The sequence below is a fragment of the Camellia sinensis genome, chromosome 8 (assembly GCF_055761805.1).
Source record: "Camellia sinensis isolate YWXY chromosome 8, ASM5576180v1, whole genome shotgun sequence".
NCBI classification, from domain to species: domain Eukaryota; kingdom Viridiplantae; phylum Streptophyta; class Magnoliopsida; order Ericales; family Theaceae; genus Camellia; species Camellia sinensis.
In genome coordinates, this window is record NC_138968.1 from 184575346 (window position 1) to 184598179 (window position 22834).

General features: G+C 33.5%; 1 protein-coding gene across 1 annotated transcript; it reads left to right on the forward strand.

Moving 5' to 3' along the window:
- LOC114294436 (uncharacterized) lies at positions 1-2068 on the forward strand. Its single transcript, XM_028238576.2, has 2 exons — positions 1-727; positions 1866-2068. Exons 1-2 carry the CDS (start codon positions 286-288, stop codon positions 1919-1921), a joined length of 498 nt encoding a protein of 165 aa, XP_028094377.2. The 5' UTR covers positions 1-285; the 3' UTR covers positions 1922-2068.
- The last annotated feature ends 20766 nt before the right edge of the window (positions 2069-22834 follow it).

The window sequence follows — 22834 nt, forward strand, 5'->3', positions numbered from 1 at the left end:
GGCTCAAGACCCCAGAATCATTTTCATGTCAAAGACAGATAGTGACAAGGGAAAAAAAGCCATTAAAAGAGCAATTAGGTCACATTGACCAAACATAAGCAATTTTTGGTCCCCTCAACCAAGGGCTAATTTAGTAAAACCACATCCTAACCCCCTTTAAACCTTTTTAAACAGTCTTTCCACTTTCTAAACTCCCTCCATATTTCCCAAAACTCAACCCTTAAACCCCCAAACCAAACCAAACCTCACTCTCTCTCTCTCTCTCTCTCTCTCTCTCTCTCATTCATGGCTTTCCTTCAAAATCACTTCCCACTCCATCTATGCCTTCTGGGTTTCCTAACCCTTCTCTATCTCCCCTCTTTTCTCTCCTCCTCAATCCACGACCTCCTCAGAAGCAAAGGCTTGCCGGCGGGTCTCCTCCCGAAGGAGGTCAAGTCCTACACTCTCTCCGACGCCGGACTTCTCGAGGTCTACCTTGACGGACCATGTTTAGCCAAGTTCGATACCATGGCTTGCTACGACAGCGTTGTCAGGGCTAACCTCACCTACCGGAGTCTCACCGGCGTTGAGGGTCTCTCTCAGGAAGAGCTCTTTCTCTGGTTCCCTGTCAAAGACATCATCGTTGATGATCCCAAATCTGGGTTGATACTTTTCGACATTGGACTCGCTCATAAACAGCTTTCTCTCTCGCTTTTTGAAGATCCACCTGATTGCAGACCTGATCAAGGTAATTGGGTTTTTTAGTTTTCGAGATCCGATCGGTTTGTTTGATTGATTTCATCGCCATAAACAAAAAGAAAAAAGTTGTGTTGTTTCTTTGTGGGTACGAGAAGATTGAGGATTTTATGTCAATTGTTTAGACATTGATCGGAGTTTTCATTTTTTTAATTTGTTTCTTCTCATAATTATTGGGTTTCCTCTGTTTTGTTGTTTGTTGGAGTTTTTTCCTCCTATTTTGAGAGGTTTTATGTGTATATATATAATTTTGATTATAAAATATTATATATGGATTTATTTATTTTTTTAAATTTACTCTCTATTCCAAAATGAAATCTAACTTTTTTTTATTAGTAATACAATTAGTACACTTTAAAAATATTTAACTTTTTAAATTCATCTTTTGATACAATTATTACATTTCAAAAATATTAATGTGAATGAATTTAAAAAAATGGCAAAATAAGAAATTAATCATCTTGTTTGGTTTTGGTTTTCAGAAAATTTTTTTTAGAATTTTTTTTTTTTTTGTATTTTTTTTTGTTTTTAAGGATTTTTTTAATATTTTAAGCAATTTTTAGATACACCTAACTTAAATACACTTAAAAAGTATAATATTTGTGAAAAATATCTTTAAAATTTTTTCTAAATATCAAAAATATAAAAAAAATACAAAAATTTAGTACATTTTTCATATTTTTGTATATTTATTAATTTTTTTAAATATTTTATTATTTAGATACATCTAAATAAGATGCATCTAAAAAAGTTAAAAAAAAATTGTTTAAAATTTTAAAAATATTCACTAAAAACAAAAAATTTAATTTTTCGAAAACTGAATTTAAAAAATTAAAACTAAATACACTGATATATTATTTTAGTTCTTAATTTTTTAAAATATCTAATATTTTGAGATAATAAAAATAAAAATTAAAGATTAATATTTTGAAAGGGAGAAAATATTCAACTAAAATGTTATCACCAAAAATGGTAGTATAGGGGGTGAGAGCTCACTCTTCTTGTTTGGTTCATAAGAAATGGGCCTCTTTTTGTTACACATAATTTTCATTATTGATTGTCTATCCTTATCTTTTTATCTTTCTTTTATTGCTCAACAGAAGGTTATGGCTTAGATGTTGATTTTGTAGGTGTATTATTGAAGAAGAATACAAGGAAAGAGAAAGGATTTGAAGCTCAAAGATAGAAGATGCTAATCTTGAATTATCTTGAATAGTTACTTGTTTTCTTGATATATATATATATATATAGAGGGAGGTAGAATTGTAAAGATGCTGGAATTTTCAAATCTCCTAATCAAATTAGAAGTGTTAGTCTTCTAACTTCTTTTCAATTTCTTTTTATTCCAGTCTCTATGAATTATAAAACTATGAAAGTCAAAACGATCAACATCTCAATTTTATTTTATTTTTTAAAAAAATTATTTAATAATCTTAAAATATGTGCATGTATGATTGGTAGAGAAGGTGAGTAGGTGGGTATTAAGTTAAGTGATTAGAAAATATGAGAAATATATTGAATGATGATTAATTAGAGAGTACAAACACATATTCAGAATTATTAAATAATTTTTCAAAAAAAAAGTCTGTATAATTATTGACATTTTAGTTTCTATAATAATAATGTCGAAGCAAGTAGGACAATGAATATCATTTATTATTAAGTTGGTATAGGCATAATGTGATAAACTCCAAATTGGAAAGGCCTATCTTCACGGGCGAAATTTCAGCCGTCGTACAGACAACCACTTTCTTGGATTTTACATTTTTTAAAACAACAATGATTCATAATAAATCACTACTGACATGGTAACAAAAAAATAAATTAATTAATTAAAATAAAAATCAAAAATATTAGAGACTCCAAAAATTTTACCAAAAGTTTTATCAAATATTTCACATGGGTGTGGGACCCACATGGGACCCACATTGTGTGGGTTCCACACCTATGTGAGACATTTAATAAAATTTTTGATAGAATATTTAGAGTCTCTAGCATTACTCAATAAAAATATCGCACCACAATACGTGAAGCTTATTGTCAGCCCATTAAAGTTAGTTTTAGAGTTCAAAAATGAAACTTTCAAAATATTTTTCTTTTAAAAATCCTGTCTCTTTGGTATTAAGGATTAGTTTGAAAATTTATTTTAATTAATTTTTTTACAGAAAAAACATACAAAATAAAAAAAATAGAGAATGACATGATAATTTGTTATGATTTTTTGAATTTATAATTATTATAGCTACTTCCCAACTAAGGCCTAAGTAAATAAATTGTGTATAACTTTGGATTGTTCTAAGTGATCGGCAGATGTTACTACACAATTGCTTAATTGTTCTTCAATTTTTTACGTTAGATCCTGAAAGAAATTAATGGAGATACTGTAAGTTGGTCCCTTAAAAAAAATAATAATAAAAAAAAATACGATTGTGTATATATATATATATATATATGTTAGATTCAAGCTTCATTTGAAAATATGTTATTTTAATATTTTTTAATTTTTTAGTTAAAATATAAGGTAAAAAAATAGTATATTTGAAATGATTTTTTATAAAAAGATAAAAAAAAATAAAGAGAAAATTTTTTTTTTCATTTTTTGATATAAATTATTAATTTTTTAGTGATATTTTTGACTTTTAAATTAAAATAGTGAATTGTGAAACAGGCTTCAATAAATCTAATAATAGGTGCACTTTAATATCACGCGGGAACCGTGGGCCAATCTAAGTTGGTGGTGTATGATGGGCCCACCAGTGCCTTTGCCGATGGTTGCGTTGATGAATTGTACCTTGTCGCGTGGCAACGGATTTATTGTATGGCAACATATAAAAAGCATCTTCAATGTCACAATGTCACATGTGAGAGGAGGGGGGGAGCATGGTTCAATTTGGGATAATACTTTTTTTTTTTTAATCAGGAAAAAAAAATGGCTCTATAGTGTCATTATGATCTTGTTGGGTCCTGACTTTGAGATAATCGGTTGTCAGTTAAGAATTAACTCCCACTAAGTGAGGGACCTATCACCAAGGCATCAATAGAGCGCGAACATACACCACAGCAGTGGACAGGTGTCGAGGGGATTTATAGAGCGTGTTCACCGAAGTGATTTCAAACACTCCCTCCCTAAGAATCGACCTTGGCACGCGGCTGTGGAATGCCCCACATTCTCCACCAGGCCACCAACCCTGGTGGTGTTCAATTTGGGATAATACGAGGATTAATTCGTTGTCCACTATTTCATAAAAAGAAATAATGAAATAAATTAGATACAAATCATTTAAATACAATTCAATTTTATTTAAAATTATGATTTCGCATTATCTATTTATAAAGAAAATTATATATTATTTCAAAAAAATCAATCTATCATAAATTGTTTAATATTAATCTGTTCATAATTTTTCGAAACATAACTTAAACAAACATAATATTTAATAAATAAATATATTGCTCAACATGTGGTAAGCATAAAACTCTCATCGAACAAACATTTTATCATGACAACAATAATTATAAAACTAAAATTATGCTAAATAATTTATAAAATAAAATAATAATAATAATAATAAAAAGAATAGCAGCAGAGTATATGGTATATATATGGTTTAAGTTATATACGGTCCGGTTCGGTTCAAATTCGGAATCGTGAACTCAAATTCAGAACTGATCCGCGAAGAATGATTTCTTAATTTTTCAAATCATAATCAACTCATGGATTCAAAAATCAGTCCAAACCTACTGGATTGGACTGGACTAATTCAGATTGCAAATTTTTTGAATTTATTATATCGACGCTTACTAACAATATTAACCTTTTTAACAACTTTTTTTTAAGATTTTTTTTTTTTGACATCATCATCTTATATTTTCAATCACTATTGAGGGTTCGTTTGGGATGTAGGTTAACTTTTTGACTTTTTAACTATTTTAGTCTGAGGCTAAAAAATCTCATTTGTTATAGGCTTTTTAGTTTTTTGATTTTTAGAACACAAAAATTGAAATGATTATAGTTTAGATGTGACATTTTATCTTATTAATTTTTTATCTTATTTTTTCTTTTTATGACTATTTTAATCAAAAAAAATCTAAAATGTCAATATGCCAAACGAAGACTGAGTTTTTATAAAATGGGCTTGGCTTCTGTCCAGTCCTTAATCGAACTGGATTGTGCTGTTGGGCCCGTGGAGGCCTACCACGGGTCCCATTTTGATAATCTGAACCGTTGAATATATAGAACTCGTCGAGTACTATAAGTTTGTAAAAAATCACGTTAATCGGATATCGGTAGTTATGTGATCAAATCAGTTTTGTATAAAAAAAAATAGACGATGAATAAATTAACAGTTGACAAAAAACTGATTTGATTACATAGCTACTGATATCCGATTAACGTGATTTTTTACAGGCTTATAGTACTCAACGAGTTCTACACATTGAACGGTTCAGATTATCAAAATGGGACCCGTGGTGGCCCCCACGGACCCAACAGCACGGTCCAATCCGATTAAGGAGTGGACAGAAGCCAACGCCTATAAAATACATGTAACTGTTACTAATAATGTTAAAATTTTGCAAACTTCAATAACAACTCTAGATAATATAAATTATTATATTTTTTCTGTTGCAAAATAATAGTCTCTTTTAGAGAATTTAATTTTTTTTGATAGTATAATTATTACAGTTTATAAAAAAGATAATTTTCTAAAATTACCCTTTGATGGTACAATTTTAAAAAAATATTAATTGTTACTTTTTGTGTTAATGAATTTAAAAGAACAGTAAAATAAAAAATTCATATTATTTTAGTCTTTAATTTTTGAAAAAGTAACTAATATTTTGGAATAATAAAAAATAAAATAAGTAATATTTTGGAACGAAAGGAGTAGCTCAATTAGTAGCCCTATTGGAATTGCACTAAATTAGTAAGAAAAATATTGAAAATATTATTAATTTTGTCTAATATTTTTTTTTATGTTGCACATTTATAATTATTAGTATAATGGGTCTTACATAAGCTGTATTAATTTTAAAATAATGAATTAAATCTAATATAAAAAATTAATAATCATAACATTGTTGGTGATTTTATTTTATTTTATTTCATTTTTTGTGTGTGTTTTCTAGGCAATTAGCTTCTTAAAAAACAAAACAAAACGAAACAAAATAAAAAAACGTCGGGTCACTAACAGCGTGCTGAATGTTGCGTGGTCCTCGCTCCTGGGCATTCCAGACTTGGTGGGATCCTATGTTTAAAAATAATAACAAAAAAGTTGTAAGAAAGATGATCAAAATCATTGAAATTTCTCACGGTCCATCAATTCTAATAAACCTTTCTTGGTATTGGCTTTTTTTAGTTGATTTTTTTAATTTTGTTTGGTTTGATTTTTTTAGACTTGTAAAAGAAAAAAATATAATGATTATAATTTTGATATGACTGTAAATCATAAAGCATTATAACGTAGCGGGAAAAACATTTAGATCATACCTTTAGGTGATAGAACCTCGTGGGTAAATCACGTGCTTCCAGAATCCGAACAACGAACCCAGCAATGGAGTAATACTACAAAATGAGTATCACTCACACAAGTCACAGTGCAAAGTTATGGGTAAAAATCACATAACGTATCTGATATACGTATCTGATATATCAATATATTATCTAAAATATATAATCAGATATATATCCACCAATATCTATCTATCCATCTATCCATATCTATTGATATGATAGATATAACTATCATGAATGGTTATCCAAATAAGTTTTGAATTCAAATTCAAACTTGTATGGATAAGGTTCAAAAGGTTCAGGTTCAAAGGTTCAAAGGGTCATGCCACATGGGCGCTCAATTTCTAACATTTCCCACTCGCACATGAGTTGGCATGACACTGCCACATCTCTATCTCAATCTCCCCAAAAATGAACAATCTTATACTAGCCAATGCACCGTGCGACTGCTGAGAACACCTGCATGTGGGAGCTCTATACTAGAAACTCAAAATGAGCCAGCATAAAGACATCAACCCAAAAAGAACAGAAATAGTGTCTCATATACCCCAAACCCATCTAATTACACCGGTCCAAAAAACATCTCTAATCCCTCAAAAAGAGCATGTTTGACCCTCTCAATTCTTGCAATATATTCACACTCAATCCGCCTCTCATACAGAGCGATGTGAGTTACCGGCAGTGAATATACAACAGTGGTGTAATACTAGATGATCTTCCCTTTGCCCTCATGCAATTTAGTTTAGGATTGACTGCTTTTCCAGTGATGTTCTTTAAGGCTGAATCATACATGACCGCAGGCAACATACCAAACTAGCAGAGCATCAACCCCTTACCTTATGACATAGTCAAAAGTCACAAAATGATACATATATGAAAGTCATATCAATAATGACACGTAAGACTCACACGGTGAGGAAACAGGGATCCATTCTCTCACCTCATTACTCGGTCGCCAAGCACATATAATATGAATACATGCTATGGTTGAGTAACTCTTCAAAAAGAGTGACGTCATACTCGATACACCGTACAGATATTAGTCTAGCCGCTTTCTAGCGCCTAACCCGAATTCTCTATTTGCTCGCCTTCCAAGCGCCAAATGAGATCTCGCATCAGGCTAATCATAACAGGCACAACATGGAAAGTGGGTACTAACATCCATGTTTGGTCCTTAACATGACCTCATCTTGGTTATAACCAAGGCGACATGCATAATGGATAATTTAAGTCTCTCTTAGCTCCAAATAAAAAATAAACCACTAGTCTCATCCTTGCTCGCTCCCAAGCGCCAAGGGCGATTGCTCGTGTGAGTGAGCCAATCTTGCCTGCTGACATCATCATCTGCTAATCATTATGACACAAACCATAATAGTGTCAACATCACATCATCTCACAACAAATAAGTGATCGATCTAAAAACATGACCACAGCCTGCGCAATTCTAGATTCCAAGCATAAGCCTTATTAGCACCTCTTGCGATAAGCATATACAACGGAATCCACCATTTGCATCTCACATGAAGTGGTTCAAGATCACTACTTCTTGCGCAATTACCTCTCTAAAGATATTTTGATGACCAATTTGTGTTCATTCTTGATGCGCCCAACTAGCGCATTGAATCTTACAATGAGCAAATTAATATGCTACTAGTAAAGTATTCTATCCACAGTCTAATGAGCAAGGTCAATGTCTAAACAACTCAGTTGACCATTTACCAAAGATAACACTTATCAGGCCGAATATGCCCATATAGCGTATTTTAGGCTTTCACAACAAAGAAAAGATCAAGGAATATAGGTCATCTGTTTCTCCCAAAGACAATCCGAGGATTCACTCAATAGCTAAGGCTCTGGCTTTGGCTTTTACCAATAGGTAAGTCAATGGGTTTGTAATTTTGCATCTAGAATCGTTCTAGGATATTCCTTATGTAAGTCATCGAAGACAAAACAGGAATTCTCCCAAAACAATCCCTAAGGATCGTGCATCCGAGCATATAAATTACATCACCCATGTCCATCATATCTAAAACAGAGGACTGCCCACCCTAGGTGGCGACAACCTTATAAATTCCTGGTTCATAATGACTAAGTAAAGAAAAACTTCTTTTGGACCATTGATCATGCCTCAGTGGTTTTCTTCGATCATCGTTGGCCTATCATGGCTTGACGAAATCTAAGAACCACTAGTTGGATAACTGTTTTAGGCTGTAAAAGATTTATTGGAACTAGCAACCTTTTTGCGCTCCTAACTTTTCACCATAAGAGCAGAAGGTAAATCTCTACGGATCTAATTTTCCAATTCTCTAACGAGAAAGGTGGGTCACAATGTCCACAAATCAATGTTCCGAACTTATGTCAATCATAGCCTAAGTCAAAATAACCTCACTCCCCAGGAGGAAGTCTTCTCATGGTCTACACTTTCCTCAATGGTGCGACTTTTCGGTATCTAACGAGCCTTATACCTCAACAATGACTATCCAAATTACGCATAACTTCAGAACAGTTTCGCGTCATAATTGTCACGACCCAAACTTGACCCTATGGGTTTAGCACCGTAACCGGCCAGTAATCCGAGATTACCGAAGGCCTACAGAACAGTAGTACAGTAAAACAGAGTACAGGGCCTGGCGGAAGCCAATATAGTAAATAAATAATGTCCATTGAGCTGTGACAGTCTATATGCCAAAAAGATTTTTTTTTTATGCATTCATATAATCACAACAGTACAGGCTACACAAGCATTGACAGACATTCAGTACAGGGATCTAATCCCTTGATAACAGTATAGTTCAGTGGATAACAGTCTATACAGTAATACAAAACAGTAACAGGGACCAGCGGGGGAAAAGACACCCCAAGCCATAGCATGGCGAACTCGGAACCTCGCAGTGAGGCACGGTGGTTGGCTTGACAAAACTGGAATAACCCTGACGCCTCTAGCTTTGATCCGGTGCCTGTGCACCTACATATATATATGAGCAGTGAGCTAAAGCCCAGTGAATAACATAAAGCGTAAAGGGGTTTAGAATGAATGTCCTTACAGTAATGAAAACAGTTCATTTCAATCAGTATTTCAGTTGCTCAGTACAGTAAACAGTCATATGTGGTACATCCATTAGCATATCAGTAATAATAGGTCTTAAAAGACCGAACAGTAATGATGGCCATCAGTCAGTAAACAGTAGTGGCTCCACGAGGGAACCGACAAAGATCTCTGTAACAGTAACAGTAAACAGTAGGTGCTAAGGATGCCACAGTACAGTTCAGAAATAAAGGACATACATTCATTCAGTAATACCAGTTCAGTAAACAGTTCAATTCAGTATTCAAAGTTAATCAGTTGAACATATCTTTACACAATTGTTACTCACAGAGTTCTGGGCTACAGTAGGCTAGAGCGTCTCCTCGAAATGCCAACCCTATACAATTAACAGATTGAACACACTCTAAGTTTCACAGCTGGGAAAGGTAATAATTAAATCCCTAAATTTGCCTCGGTGTGTTCTACATCTATATCCTCATTAAGATGTCTAAAACTAGGCCTAAGAATGCCTAGGATGACATGAGGATGCAAAGATGCACTTAGAAAACATTTTCGGAAAACAGAGTCCCGCTCAAGCGTAAGTCACTCCGCTCGAGCGGAAATGCAAACAAAGGTACCCGCTCGAGCGTATAATTACCCGCTCGAGCGTTCTGCAAAAACAGTCAAAAGTGCTGGATGGGTGGAATCTCCACTCGACGAATGCTCAACGCCCGCTCGAGCTTGAGACACAAGACTCCGCTCGAGCGCCCAGTCCTCCGCTCGAGCGGATAGTAAAACAGTGCAGAGATGCTAGATGCTCGAATTCCCCGCTCGAGCGTCACTTACCCCGCTCGAGCGGGAGTGCAAAATCTGGAAATCCCAGATTGCACCTCCAAGCTCAAACTTAAGTTTAAAAGCATCAAAACCGATCCTCTTGGGCTGAATTTTCAGAAAACACTTGTAAACATATGGAATAGCATGATTCAAAACTCAATTTGAGAAATCAAAGCCCAAGGGTGTTTAATTGAAACTCAATTTTAACCATTTTTCAAGAACAACATTCAAACATGGCATGCATGAGTTCTAAACCAAATTAAAGCTCCAAAGCTTGATCAAATGAGCTCATTCCTTTTCAAAACCAGATGAAAACATGGTCTATAACAACAATATGAGCATGCATGTACTAATGTCCATGTAATCAACCTCAAAATATAACAATACTAACAGCATGCATGAATTATGCTCTATTTCAACATGCTAGAACTAATACAAGGCTCAACTTTCAATTTTGACATAAACCATGCAAGAATCAAGCTCAAATACATCAATAACGGTTGAATTCTCTTACCTAAGTCTTGTATTTGGGATAGGGAAGCTCAATTGTACAGAACTCCTTCAATTCTTCAAGATCTCAAGCTAAAACAACAAGAACAATTCTCTCTCTCTCTAACTCTCTTCTTTGGTCAGTTGAGGCAACACAAAGGCTGATGAAATATTGTTTTAATCAAATACATTAAGTGTAATAAGCCTCAAAAGGTTTAAGGTAGTGGGCCACTATAAGGCTAGTTTGGTAAATAAGTCCTACTTGGCCAATTAACTTATTTTAATCTAATTTAATCATACCGAATCACTTTTTCAATGAATATACCATAAAATTACATAAATTATGTTGATCATAAAACACCAATCAATTTTGGATTCGACCGCCGATAAGGCCTTCAACTTACAGTCTAAACATATAAACATGAACAGATAATCATACAGTCAAACAGATAGAATGCAATTTAACTAACATATGCTCAATCAATTCGGTTTCCAATTTCAGTCAGCCAGTTCTGTAGTTTATTCAGTTCAATTATCAGTCATAATCAGTCTCGGTTAACAGTAATTAGCAGTTAATCAGTCATTAATCGGTAAACAGTATGAGGGTTGTTACAATAATGGAAAGTCAACCAAATTATAGAAATGGTTAATCCTCAAAGACTTTGTCTTAAACTGCGTAACATTGATCTACTTTCTAAAAACAGGGGACTAGAGCCTTAGGCATTATCCTAGGCTCTTTATCATCTTGCAGAGCAATCATGAATGTTTCCCTCTCAATCACCCAGTGATGACGTGAAAAATTTTCACATTTGCTACCACGCAACAAAGAATGTAGAGTATCCTTCTCTAATGGAATAATCCACTAGTAGGCACATCGCTCCCACTGTCCCTAGGATATTGGAAATTTATCTCCATTCTCAACTAGGCTACATAAAGCGCTATGATTAGAATTCTCTATCTTATAGAGTTCCAAAACTCTATTCACGTCACCTTTACTAAGAAAACTTTATGTGACTTAGTTACACTACCACAAAGCTGTTTACCAATATGCACATGACTCAAAGGGTTTACATGACCGTATACAATAATGCGCCACATGACCCTATGTGTTTACAAGACAACATACAATAATGCGCTATAGAACCCCAGGTCTTAACTTCGCAACCTTATGAGAAGTAAAATAAAGATAAGTTGTTTAACGGTTACAGATAGCCCATAAATGGCTATCCGCTAACCCATTACTCAAATGGAGTGTAAAATCTGATATGAAGGGCACTTATTTAGGGATATAGGCAACAAACTAGTGCAATTCCCAATTGGGAAACATTTTGTGCCATTATCCACATAACATTAACAATATTTAATTCCTTATCTCTACTACACCATTGTGTTGTTGAGTACTAGGTATAATCAATTTTCTAAGCATCCATTTCTCTTTACAAAGCTTTTTAAAAAATAACTCAAATAGATACTCGCCACCTTGGTCAAAACTAAAAGCACAGAAGCTCTTATCTAATTGATCTCGACCTCATATGTGCAATGTCAAAAATCATCTCAAAACTTTTGACTTATGGGAGATCAAATAGTCTTGACTCAGATATGTATCATAATCTATAAATGTGTCGAGATTGAGGCTTAACTATCATACTCTTACACATATCTAGTCACAAATATCATAGTGGACTAAATGCGCCAAAACAAATGGCCTTCTATGGCTTTCCTACTTACTTGTGCGCACCCATTGTGAACAAAGTTACACATTCACATGAGAGCAGGATGTCATAAGCGAGTGGGCCCGAGAAGGCCTACTCTGTCACGACCCAAACCCGCCCCTATGGGTTTAGCACCGTAACCGGCCAGTAATTCGAGATTACCAAAGGCCTGCTTAACAGTAATATAGTAATACAGAGTACAGGGGCTGGCGGAAGCCAATACAGTAAATAAACAATGTCCAATGAGCTGTGACAGTCTGTATGCAAAAAGACTTTTCATTCAAATATATACAGTCGAACAAAACAGTATGTACTTATATACAATCATTCAGTTCAGGGACCTAATCCCTATTAAACAGTACAGTAACGGTTTATACAGTCGCACAAATCAAATACAGAGACAGACGGGAAAATTAAAAACACCCCTAAGCCGTAGCTTGACAGGCTCGGAACCTCGCATTGAGGCACAGTGGTTGGCTTGACAAAACTGGAGCTTACCCTGACGCTTCTAGCTGTGGTCTGGTGCCTGTACACCTACATATATATATGAGCAGTAAGCTAAAGCCCAGTGAATAACACAATGCGTAAAGGGGTTACGAATGAATGTCTTTACAGTAATGAAAGCAGTTCATTAATTCAGTATATCAGTCATTCAATCATATGTGGTACATCCATTAGCATAACAGTGCAGTAAACAGTAGGTCTTAAAAGACCGAACAGTAAATGATGGCTATCAATCAGTAACAGTAGTGGTTCCAACAAGGAAATCGACAGAGATCTCTGTAACAGTAACAGTAAACAGTAGTTGCTAAGGATGTCACAATACAGTTCAGAATATAGGACATACATTCATTCAATTAACAGTAACAATTTAGAAAGCAGTACAGTTTAATTGTTCAGAAGATACTCATTTTGAACATATCTTTACACAGTTGTTACTCACAGAGTTCTGGGCTATAGTAAGGCTAGAGCGCGTCCCCAGTCGCCAACCCTACACAGTTTACAGATTGAACACACACTAAGCTACACAGTTGGAAAAATAATAACTCAATCCCTAATTTGCCTTGGTGTGTTCTACATCTATATCCTCACTAAGATGCCTTAAACTAGGCCTAATAATGCCTAGGATGGGATGAGGATGCAAAGATGCACTTTAAAAGCATTTTCAGAATTTTCAGAAAACAGGGGTCGCGCTCGAGCTTAGGTTACTCCGCTCGAGCGGATATGCAGACAAGGGTTTCCGCTCGAGCGTAGAATTACCCGCTCGAGCGTTCTGCAAAACAGTCAAAAGTGTTGGATAGGTGAAAATCACGCTCGATTGGGCGCTCGACACCAGCTCAAGCATGAGACACAATGTGCCACTCGAGCGTCAATTATTCCACTCGAGCGGACTTCAAAACAGAACAAAATGCTGGGAGCACGATTTCCACGCTCGAGCGCCAGTCACCCCGCTCGAGCGTGAGTCCAAATTCTGAAAATTCCAGATTTGAACCTCAAGCTCAAAACCAAGTTTTAAACCATAAATTTCAATCCTCTTGGGCCAATTTTCCAGAAAACACATCAAAACTCATACTTTAACATGATTCAAAGCTCAAGTTATAAAATCAAAGCCCAAGGGTGTTTCAAACAACTCAATTTCAAACCAATTTTCATGAATATGAAGAACATGCAAACATGCATGAATTTAAATCATTTCAAAGCTTTAAAAACAAGCTCAATTGAGCTAACTCTTACAAAAACAAGATGAAAACATGGACTTAACATAACCATGAGCATGCATGTGACAATTCTCCATGGAAACAACTTAAAATTCAACAATTCAAACATGTATGCATGGAATGAGCTCCAATTCAACATTAAGGAACCAACTCTTGACTTAATCCACTAAATTGACATGAATCATGTAAGAGCAAGTTCAATTCACAAACAAGAGGGTAATAACACTACCTTAGGTCTAGAATTAAAGGTATGAAGGCTCAAATATGCACTTAATCCTTCAATTCCTTCAAATTTGAAACCAAAACTCAAGATGAAGCTAAGTTCCTCTACCTCTCTCTCTCAGTCGGTTTTGCTTCTCAAATGTGACTGAACAAATATGTGCCTAAGTGTAATAAAGCTCAAAGGATATTGGGTAGTGGTCCACTCAATGGCCTAATGGTAAATAAGTCTAACTCTATTAATTTGGCTTAATTACTCTAATTTAATCATACCAAATTAGTTTTCAGATAAATATGCCATAAAATCCTATTAATTCTAAGGATCACAAATCATCAATCAATTTCAGATTCGGCCGCCGATAAGGCCTTCAATTCGCAATTTAAACATAAAAACACGAACAGATCAATTAACAATCAACAGATAGCAAATGCATTTAAACAGATACAGTCAATCAATCAGTTTCAGATTTCAGTCAGTCAGTTCAGTATTTCAATCAGTTCAATTACTTCAGTTATCAATCATAACCAGTCTCAGTTTAGCAGTAATCAGTGGTTATTCGGTAAACAATGACGAGGGTTGTTACATACTCAAACCATCGTGTCATCATTTCATTAATGTGATTAAGTATAATAAGCCACCGGTTCATGACCAATGTCATAAACTAATTCCAATCATCTTAATGTGTGAGTTCTCGAAGACAAGTTTTAAAGATTTAGGCCCAACTAGGTAATGACTCACGACTAATTCATATTCACTAGATCATAAAAGGATGTCATGGAGATACCAAGTGTGCCTAAGTCGCAAATTTAACTAGTAAGTGCTAATCCCCTGCACCTTCAAGTCAATTTTATTCTCTATACACTTTACTGCATCTAATTGAAAGATGACGATACTTCTCTTGCCATCTCTGTTTCTCGCTTCATAGTTACTTGCAATTAATTCTACTATCCATAAGAATGAGAGAATAAGCTATCAATCTATGACAGCTCCTAAAGTAACTTAAGCGCGAATTAGGCTAAAGAGTCTAATTCAACACAATGCTCGCACAAGCGATGCGTCAAATTCTTAGAGTCATAACAACCTTGTCAGCCTTGACCTTTTGATTACTATGCTGCAACGCTTGTGCTTAGTGGTAAACATTATTCAAAACAAAACGTTAGCCTGGTAAAGGAATCACACAAAAAAGCACATCATCATGTCTCATACTCAAGTGTGGAAACAGTAAGTGTCCAGACTTAGACAAGTTGGCCATGCTAATAGATTCTGCAGCCAATTGGCGCTAATCTTTTCACTTAGTGTTAATAGATTTTGCTGCTACTAAGCGTTAATCTTTTAACTTCAAGTGATACTTCAATGCACACTATTATAGTGCGTGAAATTTTGCTCCATCCATTTTCAATAATTGGGTAGAGAGCAAAACACTGCTCATACTGGCTACTCGTCTTGCACTTAATGACTAATTTTTTTAAGCTCGCATTTCTTAGATGACGTGACTCTTGAATGTTACTTCATCCAATGATGCAACATTATTATAAGTCAAATTACAAAGTCAATTTGCGTAGCTCAATAGTCAAGATCATATACAGATCTATTGAAGGCTTAATAATTTCATAACTCCAAAACTCGCCAACCAAAACTACATAGCATGCCGCTAACCATAGCGCACACATTAGTTTTTATTGTGCCAAACAAGGCAACAAAACCTCGGCGACTTTGAGTCATGTTTCCTTACTTTGGCTCAATTAAGGTCTGACCTAAAGTCTCCAAGACTTTTGCTCATCTAAAGAATAGGATTACATTGTTCACATTTGAACATCTCTACTAAGTCTAAGTCAACCAATTAACTTCCATAAGCTAAGCCAATTTAGAGAGAAATTTGCATTGGATTAATTTGATTAGCATAATATAATTTTACCACAAAAATCTAAATTAAATAGTGACAATATTACACAAGTCACAAGATCGAAAATCCGCTATGCTCGTAATCATCTCTTGCACCACAAATGACAATTATCCAAAATTTAATTTAATTTATGCGCAAAATATTGGTTTTCGGGAGTTAATCTACAAAGATTTCTCTCAACCGAATAACCTCCCACTAACTATGGCATGTCTAAAAGCATGATAAAAAATTTTAATTCCATACAATAGCATCATAATGTAGATCCACAACCAACTCATGTTATGTCACAATTAATAATAGAATTTAAACAAATAACAATTAATCATACTATTCTAATTACAACATATTAGAAACTCTAGGAAAAAAATAACAATATGCTGTATTTAATATTCAAATTATGTCATAACAGAAAGTATATCACCTCTGAAAATTTCTGGAATTTTCTGGTATTTTCTGGAATTTTAAATAACTAATAAAAACACATAAAATTAAAAATAAATATTTCAGAATCTGGTAAAATGAAATAACCATACCAGTAAATAGTAAACTATAACAGTAGTCTACAATAAAAAATTCAGCCCCAGAAACTTAATCATGCAACACCAAATGCATTTTAAAGCAGAAATAATGAATTATTATTTCAGGAAAAATATTTTTTATTTTAATAAAATTTTAAAAATTTTACAGAATATAGAAAAATTAATTCCGAGTCTAACGGTACCAACCACGCTTAAAACAAAGCTATAACGAATTAATTATGACCATTTAACGCGATTTAGAATTTAAAACAAAACAAACAGCGCCTTAGTACCAACAGCCAAGCCAGCCAAGCCGCGGAGGAAAAACGGCGCGGCTCACAGGCGACGCAACGAGCGGTTCAACACGGGCTCAGCGCGTGGTTCAGCGCCCGGCGCGAGTGTGAAAACGAGGACAACGCGCGTGGCAGCGCGTGAAAGTGCGTGCCTGCCGTTGACAGCGTCGTCTGGTGCGTGAGGCACACGCGCCGCCTTCTGGGGTGTTTTCTAGTCCAATTTCTGAACTCCATTTTTCACAATAAAAACATTTATGGTCTCAAAAATAACGTTTAATAACCATAAAAATAAGGTGTTTTACAGTCTCAATCTAATGAGAGTGGGCATCTTCCTCATTTATTAATATTCATGCATACATCATGTATATATATTTATATAAAGATATACACATATTTTAATGCATAAAAATAAGCACAAAAATATCCAAATTGGCTCTGATACCAATGTAAATCATAAAGTATTATAACGCAACGGGAAAAATATTTAGATCATACCTTTAGGTGATAGAACCTCGTGGGTAAATCACGTGCTTCCAAAATCCGAACAACGAACACAACAGTGGAGTGATACTATAAAATGAGTATCACCCACACAAGTCACAGTGCAAAATGGCTTGATCGTTGTTTAATAGGAGAGAGTCAGAGAAAGAGTCTGGAAAAAAAAGTTATGGATAAAAATCACATAACGTATCTGATATATCAATATATTATCTAAAATGAATAATCAGATATATATTGTGATAACCATATTCCGTATTATGCTAATGGGTCCTTATTATGAATTTGATTATGTGTCTGATATGATTTTGTATGCCAATTATGTGAATATATGTGGTTTTAATTTCTATCTGTTCACCGTAGGAATATCTGTTTGATTATATGCTTTGGAATTTAAATTGAAGGCCTTGTCGGCCATAGAACCTGAAATTGATTGCGCCATCGTGATTGGCATAATTTTTAGAGCCTATGATGAAATTTAATTGAAAATTGATTCGGATCAAAATAATTAGATTCAGAACGATTAATTAAGTGCCCAATTATTTAATATTAACAATTTTGACTAGTGGGGCTATATAAAGGGCCATATGCACTCAATCTCTCTCATTTGGATTCATTTTGGCTTATTTTGGGCTCTTGAGTGTGAGAGAGCCGAATTAGAGAGAGATGGTATAGGGAATTGAAGGTTTGGCTCAAGTTTGTGAAGAATTTGAGGATTAAACTCAAGAATTTGCTGTAGATTGGAAGAATTAAGCCTCTAGGTAAATAATTCATGAATTTTGAGTTATCATCTTGTGAATTCAAGTTTGAATAATGGTCAAGGACATGGATTGGCCTGATTATGAGGAAATTGAGTTGATTTTGTTGTATTGAAAGCCAATATGTGCATGCATGTATATAATTACTTGAATTTGCATGTTTAATTTTAAAATACATGATCCATGAAGAATTTTGGTTGAAGCTTATGTTTATAATCACCAATTGCACCATGTAAGTTGAAATGGGAGCGATATCCCACATGCACGTACAATTCATGAGGAATGGGTTTGAAATACATGGAATTGTTGTCATGGTAGCAAGTTTGGGGTAAAATTGGAACATGCATGTAAATGGTTTGTGAAATTGAAATTCATTGTGTTGTGATTTAGTGTTTATGCCATGTTAGAATATGTATATGTGAAGTTTAAGCTAAAATCATGTATTTGGAATCTTTGAACATCAAATTGAAGCTCATGAACATGTTCTGGATTTTCCAGAATTTTGATGTCCGCTCAAGCGGGAAATTGTCGCTCGAGCGTGAAAATCGTGTTTCCAGCATTTTCTATAGACATGGTGTCCGCTCAAGCGGGTAAGTTCACGCTCGAGCGGGGAGCGATGTAGAGAGGCCTTCCGCTCGAGCGCCAAAGTTCGCGATCAAGCGTAAATTTGATATAACCAGTACTTTTGCAGGCCCCAAGGGTCCGCTCGAGCAGGGACCCTGTTTTCTGAAATTTTGAAAATGTATTCTGTGTTCCGTTTTCCGTTCTCTTTCGCTTGCAAACACTCTTAGGCATACATTGAGCATTATAAATGAGTTAAAGAGATAAGAATAAAGCCTAAAAAGGAATATGCGGATTTAAGAACGGATTGAATTGTTTGTGACCCTTTTGTGTTCATGGAATGTGTAGGGTCAAGCTCCAGAACAAATCAATCAGCCGACCACTGTGAGTAATATCTAACAAAGATATCTGAAATATGTTATTGTCCAATTGCTTACGTCCATGTAAGTTTTATAAGATTCGTTGATTCGATTGGTGAACAATGATTGCTATACCAAATGAATGGGTCGGAGGTCGTTTTGACAAAAATGAATGAATGGGCCAGAGGCCGTTTTGACAAGAAAGAATGGATGGGCCAGAGGCCGTTTTGACAAGAAAGAATGGATGGGCCAAAGGCCGTTTTGACATGAATGAATGGGCCAGAGGCCGTTTCGACATGAATAAATGAACGGGCCAAAGGCCGTTTAGGCATGAATAAATGAATGGGCCAAAGGCCAGTTTGACACGAATAACAGTTTGACACGAATGATAGTTTGACACGAGTAATAGTTTGTCATTTGAATGGGCCAGAGGCCAGTTTGATATGAAGGAAAGGATGGGCCGAAGGCCAGTTTGTCATTTGAATGGGCCAAAGGCCAATTCGACGTGAACGAAAGTACGAATGGGCCAAAGGCCAGTTTGCCCTGAATGATACTAATGAATTGGGCCCAAGGCCGTATGATGTGTTTGGAACCGCAGTTACTTAACTTACATATGTCTATGTATGTATGTATTAGTGGAAATATAAATTGGGCCCAAGGCCGTTTGATGTATATTGTTCCAATGTATATTCTTTATTTGATATTATTCACTGAGCTTTCGCTCACGCTCATTGATGTGTTTGTAGGTGAGCCAAGAGAGGTCCAGACCTAGCCTCAGTGAAGTCTGTATAGAACAAACAGAGTTTTGAAGAGTCAGCCCTTGCGTCTCACGCACGAGACACGTCTTCGCTCTTTTGCCTTTCTATGTATTTTGTCATGTTGGTGAGGACTTCGGTATACGTCTGTGTATAGTTTTGTTTGGCTGACCTAGATTTGAATGATCTTGTCTGTACAGAACCTTATGCTACTATGCTTTCTGTTGTGAGTTATTAACGTATGTAAAATGTGGAATGTTATGATGTGCATATAAGCACGGCTCTATGGACAAAGTTTTAAATTTGCTTCCGTTTGGCCCCTTTACTCTGATGAGTTTTGTCTTATTTGGTTTGAGGTCGTAGGTAATCTCGTGATTACTGGCCGGTTATGGCCTTAACCCATAGGGGCGGGTTCGGATCGTGACATATATCCACCAATATCTATCTATCCATCTATCCATATCTATTGATATGATAAATATAGATATCCTGAATGGTTATCCAAATAAGTTTTGAATTCAAATTCAAACTTATATGGATAAGGTTTAAAAGGTTCAGGTTCAAAAGGCTCAAAGGGTCATGCCACATGGGCGTCTAATTTTTAACAATGACATTTTATCTTATTGATTTATATAGTCAAAAAAAATTTTTTGTGTGTTTTTTTGGTCAAAAATCTAAAACCAAACGAAACTTAACTAATTACTAACTAGTGTTTTACTAGTACTATGCATGAGCTATGTTTATAATTATTTATATATATGTAAATTGTGATTTTTAAATATCTTCTTTTTCCCACACAGAAAAAAAATATAACAAATCTTCAATCAATTATTTTATGTTTACTTTTATTCAAAATTTAAAAATAATATATGAACAAAATTATAACTAAATTAATGAAAAATTTATTCCTAATAATATTTTTTTACTTTTATATAAATACTTAAAAAAAAATAAACTTGAAAAAAATAGTCAATATAATATTATATATTAAGCTAAAAAAAATGTGGCTACTAATTATGCTTACAGAAATTTACTATAGTCTTAATTTCAAATTTAAAAAATAATAATAATAATAATATTTTAAAAGAATTTTATTTAGCCAGTACCAAATAGAATTTTCTTAGCAAAAAGGAAAATTATAAAATTTTGTTACAAATTTTTAAATGTTTATTGTTAAACATTCTATTCTACTTACTTATTTGTTTACTTGCTTGCTTTGGGAGTTTTGATATTTGATCTTTACTCCACATTCATCATATTATTTTATTTGTTTATTTTCTTCTTACTTAATTTTCGCATGATACTTCTTTTATAGTGCATCTTCGAGTGTATTAGTAATGCAAAAAATTACAATATATAGAAGAAAAAAAAAGTAAGTAATTGTCAAAAACTAAAACTACTTTAAGAAAAAATAAAAATAAAAACAAAAATGAAATTGTTTGAAATATAAAATTTTTTATTTATTTATTTTTAAAAACAAACTTTGAAAGAAAAAAATGAAAGCTATATTTAAAACAAAAACACAGAAACCAAATATAATATATAATACAAAAAATAAATGAATTATAGGATTTTCAAGAAGTCTTGCTTGATTTTTGCACGATACTTCTTTCATTGTGCATCTTCAAGTGTATTAGTGAAAACATCATACAGTTAAAATGCACAAAATTATAATATATAGAAGAAAAAAAAAGTAAGTAATTGTGCAAAACTAAAACTATTTTTAAAAAAAAATAAGAAATAAAAAAAAATGAAATTGTTTGAAATGGAAAATGATCTATTTATTTATTTTTTTAAAAAAATAAACTTTTAAAGAAAATAAAGAAAACTTGTAAAAAAAAATTATAGAAATCAAACATAAAATATAATACAAAAAATAAATGAATTATAGGATTTTCAAGAAGTGAGACTCGCAAACAAATTTTGTAAAATCTTATCTATTCATATACTTTTTGTATATGTTTTCTTGTACTTCTAATCCCGAGAATGACATTGAAATCGTCTGCACTTCTTGCATTAGGTCCATCTAATAGTTTTAATAAACACAGATGTAATAAATTTCATAACACAAAACACAAACAATTGTCGGATAAAGTATCTAAAAAAAAATAAAATCAACATTCAATGATAATGTAGAAGCACACCTAACGTTTTAATTAGAGATATAACCAGATAAATCGTCATAGAAGGGGAAGACAACCTTTTATTTTTCATCACAACAATTACATAACTCAATATATAATTTTAATGTCTCTTACTCTTCTACACGTCCATTTCTTTATCAATATTAAAATAAATGCATGAACCAAAAAAAGGAAACATTTGAGAAGATAAAAAGATGTGGTTTGAAACCTTTCAATTGTTGAATTCTATTAATTAATAATTATTATGCTTCAATGGTCAGGATTCTAATATTTGTTAACTATTAAAACTGAGTTATTTGATTTCATCTATATTCACTTGATAATTTAAGAGTGGATGCATGTCAAACCTTTACACAAACACTTAGAACATTTTTTGAGCATTATTAATGAAATGCACAGTTTAATTTTTTTTCTTTTTTTTTCGCAATTGTAATATGTTATTTTTTAATAAGAATTTATATTTGTTTTAGACATTTATTAAATTTTTTTTTATAAAAATAATTTAACAATGCGATCACTAACCATAATGTATTGGAGAAGTTGAAAAGGGTGTGGCAATAAATATGAGAGAAGTCAAAAAAGTTTATGGATTAGAAAAAATCAATAAATGCTGAAGTGTTTTTTTTAAATCAAAAAAATTAGAATATTAGAATTTGCACAAAGCTTTTTAGTTAGAAACTCTATTTTATTTATATAATATATAAATTTATAGATTTATACAAAAAAAAAATATAATTATGATAATTGATATTCTAAAAAAAATTAAAAGATAATTTTAAATAATTAATATTTTAAAAATG

What these genes read in the sequence shown, in the direction of transcription:
- LOC114294436 (XM_028238576.2), top strand. Translation starts at nt 286, where the DNA reads ATGGCTTTCCTTCAAAATCACTTCCCACTCCATCTATGCCTTCTGGGT. An exon ending in TGATTGCAGACCTGATCAAG is followed by an intron (nt 728 to 1,865) that starts GTAATTGGGTTT and finishes TTGATTTTGTAG; the next exon opens with GTGTATTATTGAAGAAGAAT.